Raw genomic sequence first — 27,718 nt, forward strand, 5'->3', positions numbered from 1 at the left:
GCCGTTAGGAAAATGGCGCCGTGCGGCCCGGGGCAGACACCCGTCACTGGGCACCGCCGCCTTCCTGGTGCAGCTGCTGTGTCACGGCCACACCGGCCGGCTGTACAGCAGGCAGGAGCCGGTGAGCATTCTGGAGGCGGATGGGGTTAAGGGCCTGCTTGGGAACTCGTCGGCCGCCTGGGTGGTGGAGTTCTACTGGTCGTGGGGCGGCCCCTGTGTCAACTATGGGGCCACCTGGAAGGTACTGGGCCCGGGAGGTGAAAGGTGAGGCAGGTTGTGGGGGGACGGAGGGGAAGGAATGTGGGGCCTGTCCTGTCCTGTCATAGTGACATTTTACACTCACTTTCCATCTGCTTTTACTGGCGTTTGTGCTGTTTCCCCCTCACTGTGTGTTTAATCCTTGTGCTGTTTGCCCCTCACTGTGTGTTTAATCCTTGTGCTGTTTGCCCCTCACTGTGTGTTTAATCCTTGTGCTGTTTGCCCCTCACTGTGTGTTTAATCCTTGTGCTGTTTGCCCCTCACTGTGTTTAATCCTTGTGCTGTTTACCCTTTGCTGTTACTTGTGCAATTGCTGAGGGTAGTGTGTAAATACTAGTGAAGGAGATTATGCACCATTGAAGGGGCAGGATCTGTTGAGAATGGTTGGTCAAGTGTGTGGTGTACTAAACCTTGTTAATATGGGTATAGTTATGATTTGGAGATGCCAGTGTTGGACAAGGATGTACAAAGTTAAAAATCACACAACACCAGGTTATAGTCCAACAGGTTTAATCAGCTGATGAAGTAGCATCACTCCGAAAGCTAGTGTGCTTCCAATTAAACCTGTTGGACTATAACCTGGTGTTGTGATTTTTAACTGGGTATAGTTTGTTACTTGGAAAATATACTTTTTATTATTTAAAGTCATAGAGATGTACAGCACGGAAACAGACCCATTTGGTCCAACCTGTCCATGCCAGCCAAATATCCTAAATTAATCTAGTCACATTTGTCAGCACTTGGCTCATATCCCTCTAAACCCTTCCTATTCATAGACCCATCCAGATGCCTTTTAAATGCTGTAATTATACCGGCTTCCACTACTTCCTCTGGCAGTTCATTCCATACATGCACCACCCTCTGCATGGAAACGTTGCCCCTTAGGTACCTTTTATATCTTTCTGCTCTCGCCCTAAACCTGTGCCCTCTAGTTGTTAACTTCAACCCAACACTGAGGAAAAGACATAAAAACATTGAGCAGCCAGACAAATGCAAAAGCAATAAAATATCGAGACACATAGTGTAAAACAAATTATGGCTCTAATCCTTTTTGTTCTCTGAGGCATATGGACACTTAATCTGTCAATAACATCAACATTGCTACAGAGCATATTGTGTACACTCCTCAGTGTCAACAAGCAGGGCACATGTTTGCCGGTGTCACCAAAACATTGGGCATGTTCCTTGCTGTTGGCAGAAAAGGGGCGAGACCTACTTTTGATGGACAAATAAGGAGCACTGGAGGACCAGAAGGAGAGTTGTCCTCATGCCAATTGGAGCTCCCCTATTGTCTGAATGCGGAAGGTGGACCATGAGCTTCTTAAGGTCCTGCTCCTCCTCTCACACTGAATGAAGATTGAGCTTCACCTCAGACTGCAACTTCCTTCCTCTGTCCAACATCTGTGAGTACAGCACTCTCTTTTCTCACCCCCTTTTCCATTTACGTTTCATTCTGGGGTTCAATTGTTGACTTGGAGCAACTGAAAGGAATGGGAATGAATCCACCGAGGGGATAGACTCTGGAAAAGTTAGTCCATGCCTGTGTCTCAATTGGCAATACAGACAGGCAGGAGTCTGTAAGAATGCAGCAAGCCAGGCAGTATCAGGAGGTGGAGAAGTCGACGTTTCGGGTGTAACCCTTGTTCAGGACTGAGGGTGAGTATAGGGAGAGCTGCAGAACAAGGGTATGCTGAGGGCAGGGTGATGAACTGGGGATAGGTGTAAATAGGTAGAGGGTACGACCTGGTTGGTGAATGTGAGGAAGGAACCTAGTTGGTGGCAGGGAGGTGGAGGGGCAGGGGCTCGGAAGGGAGGTGATTTGAAATTGGAGAACTCACTGTTGAGTCCTTCGGGCTGTGGACTGCTCAGGTGGAAGATGAGATGTTGTTCCTCCAATTTGCACTGTGGTTTGTTGTGGCAATGGATGGGGCCAAAAATGGTCATGTCAGAAAGGGAGTGGGAAGGGGAATGAAAATGGGTGGTGACTGGGAGGTCCGGTCGGCCTCTGCAGACCTTGCTGCGATGCTCGGCGAACCGTTCCCCAAGTTTATGCTCGTGCTCCCCGACGTAGAGAAGGCCACAGTTGGCAAATACAGTACCCCAATGTAAAGTTACAGCCTTTGCTGTGAAAAAAAGTAGAAAGGTATATTGTTTAAATGGTGATATATTGGGATGTGGAGAAAGTGAGGACTGGAAATGCTGGAGATTAGAGTCAAAAAGTGTGGTGCTGGAAAAGCACAATAGGTCAAGCAGCATCCGAGCAGTAGGACAGTCAAGGTTTTGGGCGCAAGCCCTTCATCAAGAATGATGCGTGGATGTTCAGAGGGGCATCAGTGTCCTTCTGTGCCAGTTGTCAGACAGGTGCAGCAGGCAATGAGCAAGGCAAGTGGTGTATTAGCAAGAGGAATTAAGTTCAGAAGCGGGGATGTCTTCCTGCAGTTGGGGAGTCATTGAATATTCGAGGAGAAAGTGAGGTCTGCCGATGCTGGAGATCAGAGCTGAAAATGTGTTGCTGGAACAGCGCAGCAGGTCAGGCAGCATCCAGGGAACAGGAGAATTGACGTTTGATTCCTAAAGAAGGGCTAATGCCCGAAACGTCGATTCTCCTGTTCCCAGGATGCTGCCTGACCTGCTGCGCTGTTCCAGCAACACATTTTCAGGTCATTGAATATATTCAAGGTTGAGTTCATCTGATTTTTATGTGGATGTTTATGGGGAAGGCAAGAAAATGATCTTGAGACAAGTACAGAACCGAGTTACAGAACCATACAGCACAGAAACAGACCCTTCAGTCCAACTAGTCCATGCTGACTATGTTCACCAGCTAAACCAGTCCCACCTGCCAGTGTTTTGGTCCATACCCTTCTGAACATTTCCTAATCATGTAATTATCCAAATGTCTTTTAAACCTTGTAACTGTACCTGCACCCACCACTTCCTCTGGACATTCAGTCCACACATGAACCACACTCTGTTTAGAAAAAATATTGTGCCCTTCAAGTCTTTTTAAAATCTCTTTCTCCTCTCACATTCAAAATTTGCTCCCTCATCTTGAAACCCCCAGCCTAGGGGAAGGACACCTGTCATTCACCTCATCTCTCCCCTCATGATTTTATAAACCTTGATAAGGTCACATCTCCACCTCCTATGCTCCAGTGAAAAAGTCCCAGCCCATCCACCTAGATGCAGGTAGATCCATATCCAGTCATGATCGGTTCAATGCTGGTCCCAATTCTCTCTCACGGTGTCCAGGACAGCAAGAGACCACAAGACATAGGAGCAGAAATTAGACCACCAGGTCTGCTCATTCCATTCAATCATCGCTGATCAGTTTCTCAATCCCATTCTTCCACTTTCAACAAAGTGAAAACGGACGGAGAGAGTGTGGGATGGAGATTTTCCGCTTCTAGGGAATAATAGAGGAAAGAGAGTTCACTATAAATTAGAATTTTTGGGATCGGCTGATGAGCCGAGGAGTGTCAGTTGGAGTTTAATTTAGAGAAGTCTGAGGTTTGCATTTTGGTCAAGCAATCCAGGCAGGACTGATGCAGTTAGGGGAATGTTGCAAAATAAAGAGACCTTGGAGTGCAGGTTCATAGTTCCTTGAAAGTGGAGTCTCAGGTGGATAGAATAATGAAGGCATTTGGTTTGCTTTCCTTCATTGCTCAGAGCATTCAGTATAGGAGTTGGGAGGTCATGTAATACACCCTTCCCCCTCAAAGGTGTGGTATCTAACTGCTTCATTGTTTCTAGTGAATACAGCCCACACCTCCCGCTACTGCCATAACATGAAAGCACTAGCTTTTGGAGTTCTGCTCTTTTATCAGGTGGTTGTGGAGAATAAGATCATGATCACAGAATTTATAGCCAAAGGAGTCCAGTGTCATGGAGATGTGATACATGAAACAATTTAGATTAAATCTTCCATCTTTTAGAATGGGGTTCTGTTCTTTGGTATGTTAATCCCAGAACCTGTTTTCAGTAACTTTCTCAAGAACGTAATTTAAATGCAGAGCTTTTCTATCCAAAATGTCAGGTTGACTCGACATTGGGACCCAGACAGAATTCACATCGATTGAAGGGTAGGCTGGGACTTTTTTCATTGGAGCACAGGAGGTTGAAAGGTGAAGGTGTCGGGTGCCTCGTTAGCAAGTTTGCAGATGGCACTCAGATTGATGGAATATCAGATAGTGAAGGGGACTGTCAGATGATACTGCAGAATATAGATTGGAGAGTTGGGAAGAGAAATGGAGTTTAATCCAGAGAAATGGAGTTTAATCCAGACAAATGCGAGGTGATGCATTTTGGAAGGTGCAATTCGAGAGCAAACTATACATTAAATGGGAAGGTCCTGGGGGGAAATTGATGTACAGAGAGATCTGGGTGTTCAGATCTATTGCCATCTTCAGAGAACAATGTCTGTCAGTAGAGTGGTTAAGGCAGCATACAACATGCTTTCCATCATCGGACGGAGTATTGAGTACAAGAGTTGGCAGGCCATGTTGAAGTTATATAAGATTTTGGTTCGGCCACATTTGGAATACTGCTGTACAATTCCGGTCGCCAGATTTCCCAAAGGATGTGGATGCTTTGGAGAGGGTGCAGAGGAGGTTCACCAGGATGTTGCCTGTTATGGAGAGCGCTAACTATGAGGAGAGGTTGAGTAGATTAGGAGTATTTTCATTGGAAATAAGGAGGTTGAGGAGGGGTCTTGATTGAGGCCTATAAAACCATGAGGCATGTAGACCGGGGTGGATAGGAAGAATTTTTTTTTCCCCCATAGGGGAAGACTTAATTACTAGGAGTCACGAGTTCAAAGTGAGAGGGGAAAGGTTTGAGGGAGATCTACATGGAAAGTTCTTTACGCAGAGGGTGGTGGGTGCCTCATGCAGTGGAGGCAGTAGGGCTGGGATCGATAGCGTCATTTAAGATGTATCTAGACAGATACATGAATCGGCAGGGAGCAAAGGGATACAGATCCTTAGAAAATAGGCGGCAGGTTTAGATAGAGAATCTCGATCAGCATAGCCTTGGAGGGCTGAAGGGCCTGTTCCTGTGCTGTAAGGTTCTTTGTTCTCTTTATAGAGGTTTCCAAAACCATGAGGGGCATAGATAAGGTGAACGGCATGTGTCATTTCAAGATTAGGCTGCAAATTAAGGTGAGAGGAGAAAGATTTTAATAAGAGATGAGGAGCACCTTTTTTGTAAACAGAGTGGTTTGTGTGTGGAATAAATGTCCAGAGGAAATAGTGGATGCTGGTTGTGTAACAACGTTTAAAAGACATTTGGATAAGTACATGAATAGGAAAGGTTCAGGGGGATATGGGCCAAATACAGATAGGTGGGACTAGTTTAGTTTGTGAATATAGTCAGCATGGACTAGTTGGGCTGAAGGGTCTGTTTCTGTGCTGTATGACCCTTTAACTGTTCTGTACTGGTCTTAAAATCATTTTACTTGCCTTCCCCCAGAAACATCCACTTCTTTCTTGTTCTAAAATCAGACGAACTCAGCCTTGAATATATTCAATGACCCCCTAACTGCAGAGACTTCTGAACTCATTTCCTCTTGCTAATATACCACTTGCCTTGCTGATTGCTTGCTGCACCTGTCTGACAACTGGCAGTGACTGGTGTGGAAGGATGCTGAGGCCACTTTTTACATCCACACATCATTCCTGAGGAAGGGCTCATGCCTGAAACGTTGATTCTCCTGCTTCTCGGATGCTGTCTGATCTGCTGTGCTTTTCCAGTGCCACACTTTTCAACTGTCATCTCCAGCATCTGCAGTCCTCACTTTCTCCGCATCCCAATATGTCACCATTTAAACAACGCACCTCCTTTCAGCAGTTATTTGTTCGTAACTGAGGCTATAATTTCACGCTGTGGGACTGCATTTGCCATGTGTTTGCCAATTGAGATACAGACCTGGACCAACGTTTCCCGACTCTGTCCCCTCCCTGGATTCACTCACTTTCTTCAGTTGCTGCAAGTCAACAATTGGCTTCTCATTGGTTCATTTGAAGAAGGATTTGCGCCATTTTTGCAGACAGCAAAGAGCGTGAATGGCTTTTGCTGAACCAGCATGGAAACAGACCCTTCGGTCCAACCCGTCCATGCCGACCAGATATCCCATCCCAATCTAGTCCCACCTGCCAGCATTTGGCCCATATCCCTCCAAACCCTTCCTATTCATGTACCCATCCAAATGCCTCTTAAATGTTACAATTGTACCAGCCTCCACCACTTCCTCTGGCAGCTCATTCCATACACGTACCACTTTCTGTGTGAAAAAGTTTCCCAGTAGGTCTCTTTTATATCTTTCCCCTCTCACCCTAAACCTATACCCTTGACTTCTGGACTCCCCCACCCCAGGGAAAAGACTTTGTCTATCTATCCTATCCATGCCCCTTTTGTAAACCTCAGCTTCCGACGCTCCAGGGAAAATAGCCCCAACCTGTTTAGCCTCTCCCTATACCTCAAATCCTCCAACTCTGGCAACATCCTTGTGAATCTTTTCTGAACTCTTTCAAGTTTCACAAAATCTTTCCAATAGGAAGGAGACCAGAATTGCACACAATATTGCAACAGTGGCCTAAACAATGTCCTGTACAACAGCCACATGACCTCCCAACTTCTGTACTCAATCCTCTGACCAATAAAGGAAAGCATACCAAACACCACCTTTACAGTTCTATCTATCTGCGACGCCAGTTTCAAGGAGATATGAACCTGCACTCTGAGGTGTCTTCGTTCAGCAACACTCCCTAGGACCTTACCATTAAGTGTATAAGTCCTGCTAAGATTTGCTTTCCCAAAATGCAGCACCTCACATTTATCTGAATTAAACTCCATCTGCCACTTCTCAGCCCATTGGCCAATCTGGTCAAGATCCTGTTGTAATCTGAGGTAACCCTCTTCACTGTCCACTGCACCTCCAATTTTGGTATCATCTGCAAACTTACTAACTGTACCTCTTATGCTCACATCCAAATCATTAATGTAAATGACAAAATGTAGAGGGCCCAGCACCGATCCTTCTGGCACTCCACTGGTCACAGGCCTCCAGTCTGAAAAACAACCCTCCATCACCACCCTCTGTCTTCTACCTTTCAGCCAGTTCTGTATCCAAATGGCTAGTTCTCCCTGTATTCCATGAGATCTAATCTTGCTAATCAGTCTCCCATGGGGAACCTTGTCGAACGCCTTACTGAAGTCTAAATGGATCACATCTACCGCTCTGCCCTCCTCAATCCTCTTCACTTCCTCAAAAACTCAAAATTTGAGATATGATTTCCCACACAAAAAGCCATGTTGACTATCCCTAATCAGTCCTTGCCTTTCCAAACACATGTACATCCTGTCCCTCAGGACTCCCTCCAACAACGTGCCCGCCACCGATGTCAGGCTCACTGGTCTCTCGTTCCCTGGCTTGTCCTTACCACCCTTCTTAAACAGTGGCACCACATTAGCCAACCTCCAGTCTTCCGGCATGCGCAGTGTTCTCTCCTAGCAGATTTAAAGTGTCCAAATGCCACAATTTCTTCCCCCGTCACTCGACATAACCGCGCATGCTCCTTTCTGTGTTTGATGTTCATCTTCCCTTTCACCCTCATGATTTTATAAATCTCAAATGAGGTCACCCCTCAACCTCCTGTGCTCCAGTGAAGAGTGTCTCAGCCTCTCCTTACAACTCAAACCCTCCAGTCCTGGCAACATCCTGGTAAATCTTTACTGAACCCTTTCTAATAGAATTCTTCCTATTACAGGGCCACCAGAAGCGTTCTCAGTACTCTACAAGTGGCTTCACCAACATCCTGTACAACTTCAACATTATGTCCCAGCTCCTTTATTCAATGGTGTGAACAATTAAGGTAAGTGTGTTGAATGCCTTCTGAAGCTTCCTTCCAACCAGTGATGCAACTTTCAAAGAAGTATATATCTGAACCCCCCCGCCCCCCACCATATCCCTCTGTACAAGCCCGGCCCTTCCTTATTTTGGCAAAATGCAACCCCTCACCTTTTATCTATACACATGTTCTCTCTCAGACATACACACATACACGCCCCCCCCCCCCAAACACACACACCCTTTCACAGGCTTCTCCTCCATCACACTCACTTTACCAAGCATGTGCACACATACTCTCTTACACGCACTCTCATGCTGCACACATACATATAACAATGTGGTGCATTTGCAGAATTATATTTGCAGATATATTCAATTTTGCACAAAACGCACAATATGCAGGTAGTCAATCCATGTAATATTTTATAAATTCCTAGTTTGGAAATAGAACCAGTCCGATTTAAGATTGGGATACTCTCACACCTTTCATGCATTGTCTGGACTGAGATGTCACCTGTTTTTTAAAAAGACCTTAAGTGATCTTGAGAATATGATTTAATAGTAGTACTGCGATGTACACATGAATGAACTAAAACCTGCAACCCATTCTAAAAGATGAAAGATTTAACAACAATCTACGTTTGTCAATATATCATCAGTTGCATGACATTGATCTTTTGCTCTTAACTCTGTGTCTTATGATCCTGCTCCACAGTTACCCGATGAAGGAGCAGCACTCCGAAAGCTGGTGCTTTCAAATAAACCTGTTGGACTATAACCTGGTGTTGTGATTTTTAAACCGTGTCCAACCTAGTCCAACAGCAGCACCTCCACCTCATTTCTAGTGAACACAGCCCATACTTCCCAGTGCTGCCAGTAAACTGCCGATGAAACGATGCACTCCTGAAAAATTTATAGTATCTAACGAAACCAGCTACTCATTCACTGCTCCATCTAATACACAACATTGGAAACTTAGTGCAGAAGGCTGCAAGAAATGAGCAGCTTTAAAACAAAAACCGCTTGGAGCTTTCGATGAGAGCCTGAGCCCAGCAGTACGTTCTGGTTACCTTTTATTTTGTGTCCCAACATGGTTACAGCTTCAGATCTCCCCCCCCCCCCCCCCCCTGCAAAAAGGGCAGAGAAAGAGTAGCTGTTTTTTAGACAACTCCACAACAGGGGAAAGGAGCAAAGGGCGGGGCAAGGCCAACAGCAGGCCCCCACACTACGCCTGCATTGCCTTGCACAGTTTACAAAAATCCCTTCCCCTTCAGAGACTCCCCACAGTGTGGGAGCAGGCCAACTGGCCCAAAGACTACACACCGATCCTCCGAAACGTAACCCACCCACACAATTCCCCTATTGCTCAACATTTACCCCTGACTAATGCACCTAACCTGCACATCCCTGGGCACTATCTGAACCTGGACAAAGTTAAAAATCTCACAACACCAGGCTAAGTCCGACAGTTTATTTGGAAACACGAGCTTCGGAGCACTGCTTCTTCATCAGGTGATTGTGGACAATAAGATCATATGGCACAGAATTTATAGGAAAACATTACAGTGCCCTGCCACTGGACTGATATATTGAACAAACCTGGATTGTTAAGTCTTTCATATTTTAGAATAGGTTGCAGCCATCATTAATTAGATTACTTACAGTGTGGAAACAGGCCCTTCGGTCCAACAAGTCCACACCGCCCCGCTGAAGCGCAACCCACCCATACCCCCTACATTTACCCTTTACCTAACACTACGGGCAATTTAGCATGGCCAATTCACCTGACCTGCATATCTTTGGACTGTGGGAGGAAACCAGAGCACCCGGAGGAAACCCACACAGTCAGTCGCCTGAGGCGGGAATTGAACCCAGGTCTCTGGAGCTGTGAGGCAGCAGTGCTAGCCACGGTGCCGCCCACTAAACAAAAACAAACATTGCATAGGGCTTTCTGATAGGAAGGAAACCAGAATTGCATGCAATATTCCAACTGTACAGCTGTAACATGACCTCCCAACTCCCAACCAATAAAGGAAAGCATACCAAATGCCATCTGCACTATCCTATTGACCTGCGACTCCACTTTCATAGAGCTGTGAACCTGCACTGCAAGGTCGTTTTGTTCAGCAACACTCCCTCGGACCTTACCATTAAGTGTACAAGTCCTTCTAAGATTTGCTTTCCCAAAATGCAGCACCTCACATTTACCTAAATTAGATTCCACTTGTCACTTCTCAGCCCATTGGCCCATCTGATCAAGATCCCATTGTAATCTGAGGTAACCTCCTTCGTTGTCCACTACACCTCCAATTTTGGTGTCATCAGCAAACTTACTTACTATACCACTTATGCTCACATCCAAAAGGTAGTGGGCCCATTATCTATTTTCAAAGTGGAATTTACAATATATTACATGTATTGACTGCCTGCAGACTGTGCAGTCTTTGAGCAAAGTAGAATGTATTTGCAAACATCATGCTACAAAGACAAACTCCCACCATGGATGATCTATCATGTGTGCATGAGATAGAGAAAAAGTCTATGTCCGTGCTGTATATCTCTGTCTATTTGATAACAGATGCTTTATTTCTGTTGGTGTAAATGTTGTTGTAATTCATAGCTGGGTACTAATAGATGTAAGGGTGACAGAATTCCTCAAGTATGATTCCCTGCTATGACTGCACCTTGTATCAGGATGGTTGACAGGCTGGGAGATTGTGGGTTGGGTCTTGATTGAATATTTTATCGTTCCAGAAGTTATAAAAGGCGGGGTCAAAGCTTTAACAGAAATCCAGCAGAGCTGAGAACAGACCGACATCTTAGTCTGTGGGAACAGGAGGATCAACACGGGACAGAGAAATCAGGGCCTCAAACCCGAGCTGACACCAGACCATCCTGTGATCCAGTGCTTTGATTAGCAGCATCCTTCTACATCAGTCAATGCCAGTTGTCAGACAGGTGCAGCAAGGCAAGTGGTATATTGGCAAGCTGAACTGAGATTAGAAGTGGGGATGTCTTCCTGCAGTTAGGGGGTCATTGAATATATTCAAGGCTGAGTTCATCTGATTTTTGAACAATAAAGTGTGGATTTCTTTGTGCGCAGGAGGTGTTTTTTTTTATTTTGAATGGTTTATGTGTTGGATGCAGGTACAGTATCCACATTGAAAGTGGAAGGCAAGAAAATGGTTTTAAGACCACTACAGAACAGTTACGTTAGACAGCACAGAAACGGACCCTTCAGTCCAACTATTCCATGCTGTCTATGTTCTCAAACTAAACTGGTGCCACTTGCCAGTGTTTGGCCCATATCCCTCCGCACCGTGCCTCTTCATATACTTATCCAAATGTCTTTTAAACGTTGCATCTGAATGTGCATCCACCACTTCCTCTTTACATTCACTCCACACGTGAACCACTCTGTTTATAAACAAACTTTTCCTGATTCTGTCCACTCCGTGAGTTCATTCCCTTTTCTTTCGGTTGCTGCAAGTCGTAAATTGAAGCCCAGAATGAAAAACATGGAAAAGGAGTTGTGAAGAGAGTACCATACACTCAGATGGTTGACAGAATAAGGAGGTTACAGTCTGGAGCAAACTCAATCTTCATTCGGAGAGAGCAGCAGCAGCTTCCGAAGCTCATGTTCCAACGTCTGCATTCAGACAATAGGAAGGCTCTGATTGACAGAAGGACCAGTCACCTTCCGGTCCTCCAGGGCTCCTGACTGGCCTCTTTCACTACCCTGTCTCCCAATGATGCAACTTTCAAAGAACTATGTACCTGATTTGGAGATGCCGGTGTTGGACTGGGGTGTGCGAAGTTAAATTTCACACAATACCAGGTGATACTCTAACAGGCTCATTTGTAAGCACTAGCATTTGGAGCATTGCTCTTTCATCAGGTGGTTGTGTCTTATGATCCTGTTCCACAAACACCCAATGAAGAAGCTCGTGCTTCCAAATAAGCCAGTTGGACGATAACCTGGTGTTGAGTTTTAACTTTATCCACCCCAGTCCAACCCCGGCACCTCCACATCATGTCTAGTGAACCAAGCACACACTTTTCAGTGCTACCAGGAAACTACAATGCTGATGACATTGCACTCCTGAAAATTTTACAATTTCTAACAATGCTGGCTACTCATTCACTGCTGCAACCGATACACAACATTGGAAACATAGTACAGGAGACTGTCAGAAATGAGCACAGCAGGTCAGGCAGCATCTGAGGTGCAGGAACATCAACGTTTCTGGCAAAAACCTGAGGAAGGGCTTTTGCCCGAAATGTCAATTTCCCTGCTCCTCGCACGCTGCCTGACCTGCAGTGCTTTGCCAGCACCACTCTAATCTTGACTCTGATCTCCAGCATCAGCAGTTCTCACTTTCACATGTAAAATGAGCAGTTTTAAAACAAAAACCTGTTGCAGTTTAAAGCTCTCAGTGAGAGTCTGAGCTCAGTGTGAAGTTCAGGTAATCTTTATTGTGACCCAACTTTGTTACAGCTTCAGAATCTCCCAGCAGAAAGGCGTAGAAAAAGTAGCAATTTTTAAAAAATAGCTCAAGGTCAAAGTGCAACCCCTCACTTTCTTCATTATTGGTCACCACTGAGTCGTCCCTTTGTAACTGCATCCTTGGTACAGCCTTAACCTGGAGGAAGTATTGCCTCACTCAGCAATTTCAACCTGTATTCCAATCAAGTTGGATGAGCAGCGTAGAGTCCACCAGACTGTTGTGGGGCTGCAGTCACGTGTAGGCCAGACCGGGTAAAGGATGCAGCTGGGACGACTGCTCTAATAACTGCTCAAGTCTTCCCTAAAAAAGAACTGAGTGAATCAGATGGGGGTTTTCTTCCACCCCCACCCCACCAACAATGGTTTCACCGTTAGATTCTGAACTCTAGATTTCTGACCAAATTCGAATTCCACCATCTGTGTGGACCCGTTGGTGCCTCAACAGGTTGGAGGATTCACGGAATGTCCTTCTGCACTTGGGGCAGCTGAAGGGTCTCTCCCCCGTGTGGACCCACCGGTGCCTCAGCAGGGCAGAGGCCTGGATAAAGTCCTTCCCGCACTCAGGGCAGCTGATTCCCTGCTGTGACTACACTGTGCCTGGATTGTTGACTGGCTGGGAGATTGTGGATTGAGGCTTGATTGACTAAATGTTTGTTTGTCCCAGAAGGTGTAGAAGGGGGGGTTCAGAGCTTCAACAGACATCCAGCAGAGCTGAGAACAGACAGACATCCACGTGCCTTTTAAATGTTGTAATTGTGCCAGCCTCCACCACTTCCTCTGGCAGTTCATTCCATACATGCACCACCCTCTGAAGTGGTTGCCCCTCCAATCTCTTAAATCATTCCACTCTCACCTCAAACATATGCCTTCTAGTTTTGGACTGCCATACCCTGGGGAAAAGACCTTAGGGTTTCCCCTCTATCCATGGCCCTTACAAAGGTCTATAAGTTTACCCCTCAGCCTCTGATGCTCCATGGAAAATGCCCCTGGCCTATTCTTTTCTGACCCCTTTCAAAGTTTCATAACATCTTTCCTACAGCAGGGAGACCAGAACTAACTGCAGTATTCCAAAAGTGGCTTAACCAACATCCTGGACAGCCAACTCATCTACTCAATGCTCTGACCAACAAAGGCTATCCTGTCTACCTGAGAACTATGGAACCTGCACTCCAAGGACTCTTTGTTCTGCAACACTCCTCTTAACTGTGTCAGTCCTGCCTGGATTGCTTGACCAAAATGCAACAACTCACATTTCTCCAAATTAAATTCCATCTACCACTCTTTGGCTCATCCGATCAATTCTAATTTATAGCGAACTCACTTTTCTCTCTCATTCCCTAGAAGCTGAAAATCTCCATCCCACACACACACTCCCTTCATTCTCACTTTGCTGACCCTAATCCCTGCTGTACCTCATCCTGAAGGGTCTGGTTCATGCTGATTAACAGGCGCACACTCGGGGGGGGGGGGAGGAGGAGGAGGGGGGGGAGGAGGAGGAGGAGGGGGGAGGAGGAGGAGGAGGGGGGAGGAGGAGGAGGAGGAGGAGGGGGGGGAGGAGGAGGAGGAGGAGGAGGAGGGGGGAGGAGGGGGAGGAGGAGGAGGGGGGAGGAGGAGGAGGAGGAGGAGGGGGGGGAGGAGGAGGAGGAGGAGGAGGGGGGAGGAGGGGGGGGAGGAGGGGGGGGAGGAGGAGGAGGAGGAGGGGGGGGAGGAGGAGGAGGAGGAGGGGGGGAGGAGGAGGAGGTGGGGGGGGGGGGTTCTAATTGAAACATACATAATCTTCAAAGCCCGGACAGAGTGGACATTGCAAAGATGTTTCCATTGGTAGGACAGACTCGGGCCAGAGGGCACAGCCTTAGAGTAAAGGGAAGACCTTTTAGAACAGAGAAACTTCTTCAGCCAGAGAGCGGTGAATCTGTGGAATCTATTTCCACAGAAGGCTGTGTAGGCCAGGTCACTGAGGATATTTAAAACTGAGACAGATAGGTTCTTGAGTATCAAGGGGATCAAAGGTTACGGGGAGAATGGGGCAGGTGGGACTAGTTTAGTTTGTGAACACAGTCAGCATGGTCTAGTTGGATTGAAGGGTCTGTTTGTGCTCTCTGGCTCTGTAACTGTTCTAAACTGGTCTTGAAACCATTTTCATGCCTTCCTCTTGTTCAAAAATCCAATTAAGATCATGGCTAATCTATTCACCATCTGAGATCCTCCTCCCTGCATTGTCCCAACTACCCTTAATTCCCCTACCTTTGCAAAAACCCATCCAATTGTGTCTTGAATATACTTAATGAAGCTGCCTCTACTGCTTCCTGGGGCAGAGAATTCCATAGATACACTACACTCCATGAAAAGCAGTTCCTCCTCATCTCTGTCCTAAATTTACTCCTCCTAATCTTGAGCCTGGTTTCATTCACCAGCAGAAATGACTCAATAAGTAGAGTTTCATCCTCACAGTGCAATGAATTCCCACTTTGCACCAAAACCTCGGATTTACTCACTCACTCAGTTGCTGTCTCACAAATGCAAGATTTCATTGTACCTTCTACTCCCATTAAGGGCAAAACATCTTTGAAAAGTCCTCAGAAACACTTCTGCTCTCACCGAAGATGATTAGAGTCATACAGCACAGAAACAGACCCTTTGTCCATCCACATTAAGGGCAAAGCATCTTTGAAAGCTGCTCTGAAACTCCAGCCTTCACAATCACACTTCTGCTCTCACTGAAGATGATTAGAGTTATATAGAACCGAATCAGACCCTTTGTCCATCCACACATCATTCCTGATGAAGTGCTCGGGACCGAAATGTCGACTCTCCTGGTCCTCAGATGCTGCCTGACTTACCACCTTTTTCAGCACCACACTTTGACTCTCATCTCCAACATCTGCAGTTCTCACTTTCTCCACATCTCACAGTATCACCATTTAAACAATAATCTCCTTCCTGCTTTTTTGCTTCATAGCAAAGGCTATAACTTCACATTGAGATACTGCATTTGCCACGTGTTTGTAAATTGTGGTCTTCTCGACTTCGGGGAGACTGAGCATAAACTTGGGGAACGGATTGGCGAGCATCACAGCTGGGTCCGCAGAGGCTGACCAGACCTCCCAGTCACCATCGATTTTAATTCCCCTTCCCACTCCCGTTCTGACAAGAACATCATAGGCTTCCTCTATTGCCGCAACGAACCAAACCGCAAATTAGGGAACAACACCCCATCTTCCGCCCGGGCAGACTACAGCCTGCAGGACCCAACATCGAGTTCTCCAATTTCAAATAACTTCCCTTTCCATCACCCGACTCCCTTCTCAGCCCCATGCCCCTCACTACCACTCCTTCCTGCCACCAACCTGATTTCTTCCACCCAATGATTAATCTGACCGATTCTTCACCTATCCCCACTTTAGCCCCCGGTCCCGGCACCCATCCCCAGTCCTGAAGAAGGGTTACACCCGAAATATCGACTTCTACACCTCGTGATGCTGCCTGATTTGCTGTGTCCTTCCAGCCTCCTGTCTGTCTATTTTGCCAATTGAGACACAGACCTCGATCACTTTTCCATAGTCCGTCCCCTCCCTGGGTTCAATCCCTTTCCTTTCAGTTGCTGTAAGTCAACAATTGAACTCCGGAAAGAAATAGAAATGGCAAAGGGGGCGAGAAAAGAGAGTGCTGTACTCACAGATCTTAGACAGAGAAAAGAATTTGCAGTCTGGGTGAAGCTCAATGTTGATTCAGAAAGAGGAGCAGGAGTAGCAGCTTCAGAAATTCATGGTCCAACTTCTGCATTCAGACAATGGGGTGGCTCTGATTGGCAGGAGGACCAGTTTTGTTTTGGTCCTCCACGGTTTCCTATTGGACCATCAAAGGAAGGTCGCGCGCCATTTTTTGCGGAAAGCGATGAGCATGCCCAGTGTTTAGCTGACACCGGTGGGCATGTGCACTGCGTTACTGACACCGGGAAACATGCGCAGTATGCTCACTAGGGATGCTGGTGTTCCTGTCAGATTTTAAGAGTCCAAATGCCAATACGACAAAAAAGGGGTCGAGCTACAATTTGTTTTTCCCTGTGATTCGACATTGTATTGTTTTTGCATTCTGTCTGGCTGCTCAACTTTTGTATGTCTTTTCCCCACTTTGCGCGAGTCCAGAACTGGAGGGCATGGGTTTAGGGTGAGAGGGGAAAGATTTCTGAGGGGCAACCTTTTTGCACAGAACGCTGGTGCGTGTCAGCCAGAGGAAGTGGTGGAGGCCAGTACAATGATAATATTTAAAATGCATCTGGATGGGGATATGAATAGGACAGATTCAGAGGGATAAGGGGCCAAATGCTGGCAAATGGGTCACTAGATTAATTTAGGATATCTGGTCGGCATAGACCGAAGGGTATGTTTCTGTGCTCTGTGACGCTATTTCTAGATAGTTGGAACCAACTTCACAAGACTAGGACTAGGCCATTCACCCCTTACATTCAAGATCAGAGTGGTGTTGGAAATCACAGCAGGTCAGGCAGCATCCAAGGAGCAGGAAAATCGATGTTTCAGGCAAAAGCCTCGAATGCTGCTTGACCGGCTGTGCTTTTCCACACCACTCTAATCTTGACTCTAATCTCCTGCATCTGCAGTGCTCATTTTCGCCCATTCACCCCTTCCAGCCTGTCCTGAGCGGTGGCCTGACTGCGTTTATTTCAGTGAAAGAATCAGATAGATTTCAGCAGCTCTTTTAAAAAACTTGAACACGCTTTCTGGCTTGAACGATGTTTCTGAAGATATCATTTTAGGTTTAGGGTGTAGGTTTGATATCCAGACGTTTCATCACCTGGCTAGGTAACATCTTCAGTGGCGACGCCAAGTGAAGCGAAGCTATTGTCTCCTGCTTTCTATTTATTTCTTTCTCCTGGATGGGGTTCCTGGGGTTTGTGGTGATGTCATTTCCTGTTCGTTTTCTGAGAGGCTGATAGATGGTATCTCAGTCTATGTGTTTGTTTATGGCGTTGAGGTTGGAGTGCCAGGCCTCTAGGAATTCTCTGGCAAGTCTTTGCTTAGCCTGCCCCAGGATAGATGTGTTGTCCCAGTCGAAATGGTGTTTTTTTTTCATCCATGTGTAGGGCTACGAGGCCTGGCACTCCAAGCACAACACCATAAACAAATACATAGATCTAGATGCCATCTATCAACCCCTCAGAAAACGAACAGGAAATGACATCACCACATACCCCAGGAACCCCATCCAGGCGAAAGATATAAATAGAAAGCAGGAGACACAGCTTCGGTTCACTGGGAGGTCGCCACTGATGATGTTACCTAGCCAGGTGATGAAACGTCTGGATATCAAACCTACAGCCTAGCGAGCAAACCTACACCCTAAACCTCAACCTGAGCTACAAACCTTGCAAAATTCATTTTAGGTATTCTCAATTTTGAAGATCAGCCATTTCTCACCCCTCCCAACTCCCAGGTAGAGTCATTACTATCCATTATCTCTCTCTCTCTCTCTCTCTGTCCTTTGAAGGGCTTGATACAGCGGTCAAAGATGGTTCGAGGCTTGAGAAAGGACGGGTGTGGTGGGGGCTGGGGAGAATAGAGACCAAAAGGATGGGGGACAGAGAGAGAGAGAAAATGGCGGTCAGAGGGTGGGGGTAGAGAGAGAGAATGAGTGGGGTTGATAGAGAGATTGAGTGGGGGAGAGAGAGTGGGCATGGCGGAGAGGTGGGGAAGGGCAGGGTGTTACTAGGCACACAGATACACAAGATGGCTACTGAGCCATCAGTTGGCCAACTTGACACACAAGATGGCCGCTGGATCACAATATGGAGAGAAACAGCAGAGCAGATACAGACACTGCCTGGGGCCACCAGAATGCCAGCACAATCGACTCACAACCCAGGTGATTAGTTGAAGGCGGGTGGGGGAGAGAATACACATGAGTAATGAACACTGCCCGCCGAAGTGTCTGGGTCCAGCCAACACCTCTTATAGAAGTGTCAGCGGAGCAGTAAGGGCTGTTTGGCAGTGGCTGCTTGAAGGCTCGGTGACGTTTGTTTAACGGTTTAAATTTGAAAGTTTTTTTTTAAAAAGCGCGAAGCGGATCTGGAAGGTGGTGTAGCGTAAGCTTACCTGGGTAGGTTTCTTTCCCTATAAAAGCATGCAGGAGAGGAACCCGAGGCACTACAGAGGTGCCTAACCTAATAATAAGACCCGTTGTGGTAAGTAGGTAAGTGCTGCATTTTGCTTGTTCTATTCTTGGACCTAGTTTGTTTTTAAAAGGTTACTTTTAGAGGGATGGCAGTGAAGGCAGTGCAATGTTCCTCTTGCAACATGTTTGAGGTGAGGGATGCCATGGTCGTGCAGGAAGTGCACCCATCTCCAGCTCCTCCAAGACCATGTTAGGGAACTGGAGCTGGAGTTGGATGAACTTAGGATCATTCGGGAGGCAGAGGGGGTCATAGATCGGAGCTTTAGGGAAGTAGTAACTCCAAAGATGGCAGATAGATGGGTGACAGTGAGGGGGACTGGGAAGAAGCAGCCAGTGCAGGGACCCCTGCGGCCGTTCCCCTCAAGAACAAGTATACCATTTTGGATACTTGTGGGGGGGGACGACTTACCAGGGGTAAGCAATGGGGTTCAGGCCTCTGGCACGGAGCCTGTCCCCGTTGCTCAGAAGGGAAGGGTGGAGAAGAGCAGAGCAATAGTTCGGGGCACAGATAGGTTCTGTGGGGGCGAGAGAGACTCACGTTTGGTATGTTGCCTCCCAGGTGCAAGGGTACGTGACGTCTCTGATCGTGTTTTCCGGATCCTTAAGGGGGAAGGGGAGCAGCCTGAAGTCGTGGTCCACATTGGCACAAACGACATAGGTAGGAAGAGGGTTGAGGATGTTAGGCAGGCTTTCAGGGAGCTCGGTTGGAAGCTCAGAGTTAGAACAAACAGAGTTGTTGTTTCTGGTTTGTTACCCATGCCACGTGATAGAGAGTCGAGGAATAAGGAGAGAGAACAGTTAAATGCGTGGCTACAGGGATGGTGCATGAGGGAGGGATTCCGGTATCTGGATAACTGGGGTTCTTTCTGGGGAAGGTGGGACTTCGAGAAACAGGATGGTCTACACCTGGACCTGAGGGGCACCAGTATCCTTGGGGGAAGGTTTGCTAGTGCTCTTCGGGGGGATTTAAACTAATTCTACAGGGACATGGGAACCTAGACTGTAGCTTTAGGGTGCAGGACCTGGAGTATAGGGAGGTTAGGAACATGGCATCAATCTCAAAGGAGGGTGCCTGTAAACAGGAAAGTGGCTTGAAGTGTGTATACTTCAATGCAAGAAGTATATGAAATAAGGTAGGTGAACTTGCAGCATGGATTGGTACCTGGGATTTCGATGTTGTGGCTATTACGGAGACATGGGTAGAACATGGACAGGATTGGCTGTTGCAGGTTCCAGGGTTTAAATGTTTTAGTAGGGTCAGAGGTGGGGGTAAAAGAGGGGGAGGTGTGGCATTGCTTGTCAAAGATAGTATTACAGCAGTGGAAAGGACGATGGATGAAGACTCGCCATCTGAGGTAGTTTGGGCTGAGGTTAGGAATAGGAAAGGTGAGGCCACCCTGTTAGGAGTTTTCTACAGGCCTCCTAATAGTCCTAGAGACGTAGAAGAAAGGATTGATTCAGGAGAAGAGTGAAAGTAATAGGGTGGTTGTTATGGGGGACTTTAACTTTCCAGATATTGACTGTGAAAGCTATAGCTCGAGTTCGTTAGATGGGTCAGTGTTTGTCCAATGTGTGCAGGAGGGTTTCCTGACACAATATGTAGACAGGCCAACAAGAGGTGAGGCCATACTGGATTTGGTTCTGGGTAACGAACCAGGCCAGGTGTTAGAATTGGAGGTAGGTGAGCACTTTGGGGACAGTGACCACAATTCGGTGACTTTTACTCTAGTGATGGAGAGGGATAAGTGTGCACTGCAGGGCAAGAGTTCTTGCTGAGGACAGGGAAATTATGATATGGTGAGGCACGACTTAGGATGCGTGGCTTGGAAAAGTAGGCTTCAAGGGAAGGGCGCAATTGATATGTGGAGCTTGTTCAAGGAGCAACTATTGAGTGTTCTTGATAAGTATGTACCTGTCAGGCAGGGAGGAAAGGGTCGTGTGAGGGAACCGTGGTTTAATAAGGAATTGGAATCCCTTGTTAAAGGGGAGAGGGCGGCCTATGTAAAGATGAGGTGTGAAGGTTCAATTGGGGCAATTGATAGTTATAAGGTAGCCAGGAAGGATCTGAAGAGAGAGCTAAAAGCAGCAAGGAGGGGACATGAAAAGTTCTTAGTTGGTAGGATTAGGGAAAACCCAAAGGCTTTCTATAGGTATGTCAGGAATAAAAGAATGACTAGGGTAGGAATAGGTCCAGTCAAGGATAGTAGTGGGAAGTTGCGTGTGGAGGCTGAAGAGATTGGGGAAGACACTGAATGAATACTTTTCGTCAGTATTCACTCAGGAATAGGACATTATTGCCGATGTGAATACTGAGTCACAATTAATTAGAATGAATGGCTTTGAGGTATGTAGGGAAGAGGTGTTGGAAATCCTGGAAAGGGTGAAAATAGATAAGTCCCCTGGGCCTGATGGCATTTATCCTAGGATTCTCTGGGAAGCAAGGGACGAGATTGCAGAGCCATTGGCCTTGATTTTTATGTCCTCAGTGTCTACAGGAATAGTGCCAGAAGACTGGAGGATAGCAAATGTGGTTCCCTTGTTCAAGAAGGGGAGTAGGGATAACCCTAGTAACTATAGGCCGGCGAGTCTCACTTCTGTTGTGGGCAAAAGTCTTAGAGAGAATTGTAAGGGATAGGATTTATGAACATCTGGATAGGAATAATGTGATCAAGGATAGTCAGCATGGTTTTGTGAAGGGTAGGTCGTGCCTCACAAACCTTATTGAATTCTTTGAGAAGGTGACTAAGGAGGTGGACGAGGCTAAAGCAGTAGATGTGGTGTATGTGGATTTTAGTAAGGCGTTTGATAAGGTTCCCCATGCTAGGCTACTGCAAAAAATACGGAGGTATGGCATTGAGGGTGAGTTGGAGGTTTGAATTAGGAATTGGCTGGCTGGAAGAAGACAGAGGGTAGTTGTTGATGGAAAAGGTTCATCTTGGAGTGCAGTTACTAGCGGTGTTCCGCAAGGATCTGTTTTGGGACCATTGCTGTTTGTCATTTTTATAAATGACCTGGAGGAGGGGCTAGAAGGTTGGGTGAGCAAGTTTGCGGATGATACGAAAGTCGGTGGAGTTGTTGACAGTGAGGAAGGATGTGGCAGGTTACAGCGTGATATCGATAAGCTGCAGAGCTGGGAAGAAAAGTGGCAAATGGAGTTCAATGTAGGTAAGTGTGAAGTGATTCACTTTGGTAAGAGTAACAAGAAGATGGGGTACTGGGCTAATGGTTGGATACTTGGTAGTGTGGATGAGCAGAGGGATCTTGGTGTCCATGTACACAGATCTCTGAAAGTTGCCATCCAGGTAAATAGTGCTGTGAAGAAGGCATATGGCGTACTGGCTTTTATTGGTAGAGGAATTGAGTTCCGGAGTCCTGAGGTCATGTTGCAGATGTATAAGACTCTGGTGCGGCCGCATCTGGAGTATTGTGTGCAGTTTTGGTCGCCATACTATAGGAAGGATGTGGAGGCACTGGAACGGGTGCAAAGGAGGTTTACCAGGATGTTGCCTGGTATGGTAGGAAGTTCGTATGAGGAAAGGCTGAGGCACTTGGGGCTGTTTTCATTGGAGAAAAGAAGGTTTAGGGGTGACTTGATAGAGGTGTACAAGATGATTAGGGGTTTAGATAGGGTTGACCATGAGAACCTTTTTCCACGTATGGAGTCAGCTATTACGAGGGAGCATAGCTTTAGATTAAGGGGTGGTAGGTATAGGACAGATGTTAGGGGTAGACTCTTTACTCAGCGAGTCGTGAGTTCATGGAATGCCCTGCCCTGACTCTCCCCCTTTATGGGCATTTAAACGGGCATTGGATAGGCATATGGAGGATAGTGGGCTAGTGTAGGTTAGGTGGGCTTGGATCGGCGCAACATCGAGGACCATAGGGCCTGTACTGCGCTGTATTTTTCCATGTTCAATGTCTTTGGGATGGATCCAAAACTTACTTCGTTAATGATTGAAATTACTTTGACCTCTGGAACTGTCTGCCAGAGAGTGTGTTGGAGTCAGATTCAATTATGGATCATTAAACTGAAAAGGAAAGCAAGGTACTATAGTGGATGTCAGAATATGAGTTTCCTGACTGGGGCTGTTCACTTGTTCCTGTTACCATTTCAGGTTGCTAACTTTTCGTTAGCATCCTGCACATGCTGGGAATTTTTCTCCTTTCTAGTATCTCAGTGACAAATCTAGTTTGAATTGTTCCTATGATATCTCATGAGCGGGTTTATGATATTTACAGTGTTGTGGGTCACAGTGTGTCCAAGTGAGGAAAAACAAACTGTTCATCTTAAATATTTGATTTTAAACAATGGAAATAAAATTAATGTTTGGAAAACACAACTTGCTATGTAGTAAGATAATCAGAAATAGGAATGGGAGTAAGTAATTGACCGTTGAGATGCTCTGTCTTTCATTTATCTAAATTCTCTTTCCTGCACTTGTTTTTTCATGACTTCATCTGCTGAAGTGACTACACTCCAAAAGCTTGTGATTTCAACATAAGAGCATAAGAACTAGGAGCAAGAGTCGGCCTTCTGGCCCTTCGAGTCTGCTCCACCACTCAATAAGATCATGACTAATCTTTTCGTGGACTATGCTGCACTTATCTGCGTTTTCACCATATCCTTAATTCTTTTATTTTTCAAAAACGTATCTACTGCTTCTAGTGATTGCTGAAGTAATGTCAAATACTTCCTGGGCAAGGAATTCCATAGATTAACAACCCTCTGGGTGAAGAAGTTTCTTCTCAGTTCAGTTTTAAACCTGCTTCCTCTAATCTTGAGGCCATGTGCTCTTATCCTAGTCTCACCTACCAATGCAACATCCTACTTCTATTTCTTTCATAATGTAATATATTTCTGTAAGATCCCCTCCAAACAAACCTGCTGGACTATAACCTGGTGTCATGTGACTTATGACTAAAAAATTTGTTATTACGCATCCTCATAGCAGTGGGATTTCAGGGCTCGAAGATAGGGACACTACCACTGCGCCTTAAAAAACCTCTGCAGCAAATAGGCCCTCTTCTAGTGAATGAATGGGGAGAGGTTTCTTCTCAACATGGGATACAAATATTATACCCTCAGAGCCCTTTACACTTAATTGAGCCCTCTTCAGTTGATTGAATGGATGTGGAGGTGCCACAGTTGAATTGGTTGATAACGTTAAAAATCACATCTTCTCCCTGAATATGTGACACTACCGCTATAGCTGCAGAGCCCGTTGCAGTAAATTGGGTCATCTGCTGTTGAAGGAATGAAAAGGGCGGATACACTGACGTGATTGTGAAATTCCCAACCAATCCCAAAGCTTGTGGTCGGTACCGACTAATCGGAGAGAGATATTGCAGACGGTGGGACCAACACGACACGGAATGCCAGCTGCCATTGGTCAGGTGGAGTAAGGTGCGCTCTGATTGGAGGAGGCGCAGATGACGCGCGTCACAGAAGGAGGAGACGGAAAGAAGAAGAAAAACAAAGATGGCGGCGCGAGGCTGCGGTTTTCTCATCGACTCAGCGGGCGGTTTCTGACGGAGGGAGGGGGGCAGACAGGCATCGTTTACCTCAGAAAATACCTTTAAAATACATTTCAAATTAAAGCCGGAACTTTTCAAACAAAAGTTGTGAAGAAAAGGAGACAGTCCCCGGTGGGGTTTATTGTTTATTTGTGTATAATTCCCGGGGCCCGGGAAGGGGGAGGTGACGGTTACCGGGTGAACGAGAAAACACATTAAAAATGTCGGCGTTGGAGGAGAGAGAGCCGGCGCCCGCGGCTTCTTCGGCGGCGGCCGGAGCCCAGGAGCTCAACAACCCCCCGGAGCTGGAGGAAGGTCCGAGCTCCAAGAAGCGGGGGGTCCGGCTGGAGGCTGGATTTGCTCAAGGCTTGTATCTATTAACTTATTTAAATGGTACCTACTGTATGGGGCTATGGTTTACATTAAAACCGGAGGGGCATGTCAGAGTGTTTGTTTATATTGAGCAGTTGTAGTTGGTAAAATACACTCCCTGGAGGAGCACCTTCTATGATGCTGCATTTCTTGCCTTCTGCCCTTCCCCCATTTGTTATCTCCCATTTGATTTTACATTTTATTTGGTCAAATTTCATTTCATATTAATGAGACTTGGTATTCACTGTGTTATTAATTTGTTTGTTGGATTATTGTAAGAAAAAATTAATGATGTCATGTCATTTCTGATGTCAGAGTTTGACATTGAATGTGCAGATGTGAATACCAATAAGTTGTGAAAATAAATCAAGAACTTGTGGTTCGAACAAAAAAAACAGTTCACTGATATTAATGGCATTGTCTCATTTGAGGAGGATGATTTGAGTCTGACCAACAAATCGTTTCATGTAGTCACCCAATTTAATTAAAATTTTCTTTAACTTAATTAAAGAAAATAACTCTAGCAGGCTAAGATTTGTACAATTTGTTTATAAGATTTATTTATAAGTCCATTGCTCTCGATGTGGTCTCTGCCATATTGGGGAGACTGGACGCCAACTTGCAGAACATTTCAGGGAACAGCTCTGAGACGCCAAAACTAAACGACCCCACCACCTTGTGGCTGAACACTTTAACTCCCCCCTCCCAATCCGTCAAGGACATGCAAGTCCTCGGCTGCCTCTCCCTCCAAGCTCTAGCTACCTGCCGCTTGTAGGAAGAACACCTCATCTTCTGCTTTGGGACCCACTAACTACATAGGATCAATGTAGATTTCACCAGTTTCTTTATTTCCCATCCCCCCACCCCCACCCCCACACTACACACCTTGTCCCAGATCCAGAGTTGAAAAATGTGGCGCTGTAAAAATGCCTAGAGGCCATGCCTTTAGGAATTCCCTGGCTGTTCTCTGGCATGGCACTCACCCACAGATTCTATCAACAAACACATTGACCTGGACCCAATATACCGGCCAATGCAGCGGACAGTTGGAACTGACAACCGGAAGCGGCAGAGACAAACCACTATAAATGCTGGAGGAAACATCACAGAAGCGCTTCACAAGAGGCTCCCAAGCACTAAGGATGTCACCTAGACAGGGAATGAAACGTCTGCAACAAAAATTCCCAGCTCGGCGAACAGAACCACAACGAGCACCCGAGCTACAAACCTTCTCACAAATTTTGAATTGAGCATTGAAGTTGGGACATCCTGTTGCAATTGTCACACATGCCACACAACACAAGGTGTGGCCCGTCTCTGACTTACCGTCCCTTTGAATATCAGGGGGAAGACACCCCTTTAATTGTAACATTCAGGAAAGATGCCTTACTTCAACAAAAATGTGCTGTGCTCACAGATGTTTGGACAGAGGAAGGGAGTTGCAGTCTGGGGTGAAGCTCAATCTTCATTCAGAGAAAGAGAGGAGCAGCAGTAGCTTCAGAAGCTCAAGGTCCAACTTGCGCATTCAGACAATAGGGGGACTCTTCTGGGTAAAATCTGGGAGTGAAGCAATGTCTCCTCCTTTCCATTCCTTATCCTGGGAGGGAGAGAGAAAGGGGGAAGCACTGTTCACTTGCAGCAACGGGAGACAGAGAGTATGAATCCAAGCAGGAAGCAAACTCTGCAAAAGTCAGTTTCAGTCGGCTTCTTCTGGAATATTGTGTGCAATTCTGGTCTCCCTTCTATAGGAAGGATGTTGTGATACTTGAAAGGATTCAGAAAAGATTCACAAGGCTGTTGCCAGAGTAGGAGGGTTTGAACCACAAGGAGAGGCTGAATAGGATGGGGCTGTTTTCCCTAGAGCATCTCAGGCTGAGTGTGTGTTTTTTAAAGAGGTTTATAAAAACTTGAAGGGTGTGGATAGGGTGAATAGGCAAGGTCTTTTCCCTGGGATAGGGGGAGTGCAGAACTAGAGGGCATAGGTTTAGGGCGAGAGGGGAAAAATTTAAAAGGGACCTTGCAGTCAACCATTTTTTGCAGCGGGTGATGCGTGTATGGAATGAGCTGCCAGAGGAAGTGGTGGAGGCATCTGAATGGATATATGAAAAGGAAGGGTTTAGAGGGATATGGACCAAGTGATGGCAAATGGAACTAGACTAATTTTGGATATCCGATTGGCATGGACAAGTTAGATTGAAGGATCTGTTTCTGTGCTTTATGTCTCTGACTGTATGACTGGTGAAAAGCGTTGGCATTCGTCGAAACATTTATGTAACAGAAAATTATAAGAGGGTAAAGATTAGCCTCACATCATTGATCCATGAATCCTGGTGTAGTATGGATGTATTTCCAGTAATAGAGTCAGTATGGCATGGAAGGAGTCCAAAACGATGGCTTCTTTTACAAAAAGTCACACTTAAAACTTACATTTCCAGAAGACTCAGATTTAAGACAACCGTGCGTTAATATAAGACAGATAAGTCTGGGGTATATGTTACATATTTGATGGAATGTTTATAGCTCTCAAAGCCTGATTTGCAGTTGTTGCTGGGCTCGTAATATTGTACAGCAGAATATTGTGTATCTTCAGTAAGAATGTCAATACCGCATGATAGATGTCCATTCAGCAACTTGAGTGGACTCTTCATGGAGTATGCAATCCACCACATTACCCTGCTATATACATTTACATAAAGATCAGCACAAAGATCTTGGGTATTAAGAGAGGAAAGAATGTTCCACAGAAACTAGAATTGTGTGTTTTGATTTTCTATTGTGGACTGACAGCGATGACCTTTGCAACCTCTTTCCACAGGAATATTACAAGAGAAGAATTTGGAGGCAGAAATCTCAGACCAAACATCACATCGAAGTCTGACAGTCGCTTGATTCACCAGGACTTGGATATTGATGGCCTTGAAAACAAAGGGGAGAAGGTCTGTCTGCTTAGTTAGGTTTTAAATGTCAGTGTGACTGGAAACTCAGAGTCTCACATACCCACACACCAGAGTAGTGACTGGAACATGCTT

The 27,718-nt window shown here is 46.1% G+C and overlaps 1 protein-coding gene and 1 long non-coding RNA gene across 2 annotated transcripts in view; one reads left to right on the top strand and one right to left on the bottom strand.

Moving 5' to 3' along the window:
• LOC148143012 (uncharacterized) lies at positions 1-27,589 on the top strand. The gene is made up of 3 exons (XR_015751091.1): positions 1-264; positions 8,025-8,129; positions 27,505-27,589. It is a non-coding gene; the product is annotated as an uncharacterized LOC148143012 (long non-coding RNA).
• Positions 1-27,718, bottom strand: part of LOC148143011 (uncharacterized) — a 127,190-nt gene that overhangs the window by 92,366 nt on the left and 7,106 nt on the right. Inside the window, exon 2 of the mRNA XM_087975772.1 lies at positions 2,272-2,381. Coding sequence (XP_087831898.1) covers positions 2,272-2,381 — 110 coding nt within the window. The remainder of the gene's footprint in view (positions 1-2,271; positions 2,382-27,718) is intronic.

This window comes from Chiloscyllium plagiosum, unplaced genomic scaffold, assembly GCF_037043375.1.
Source record: "Chiloscyllium plagiosum isolate Xiang-an unplaced genomic scaffold, Cpla_swu_hap1 HiC_scaffold_27, whole genome shotgun sequence".
NCBI lineage: Eukaryota > Metazoa > Chordata > Chondrichthyes > Orectolobiformes > Hemiscylliidae > Chiloscyllium > Chiloscyllium plagiosum.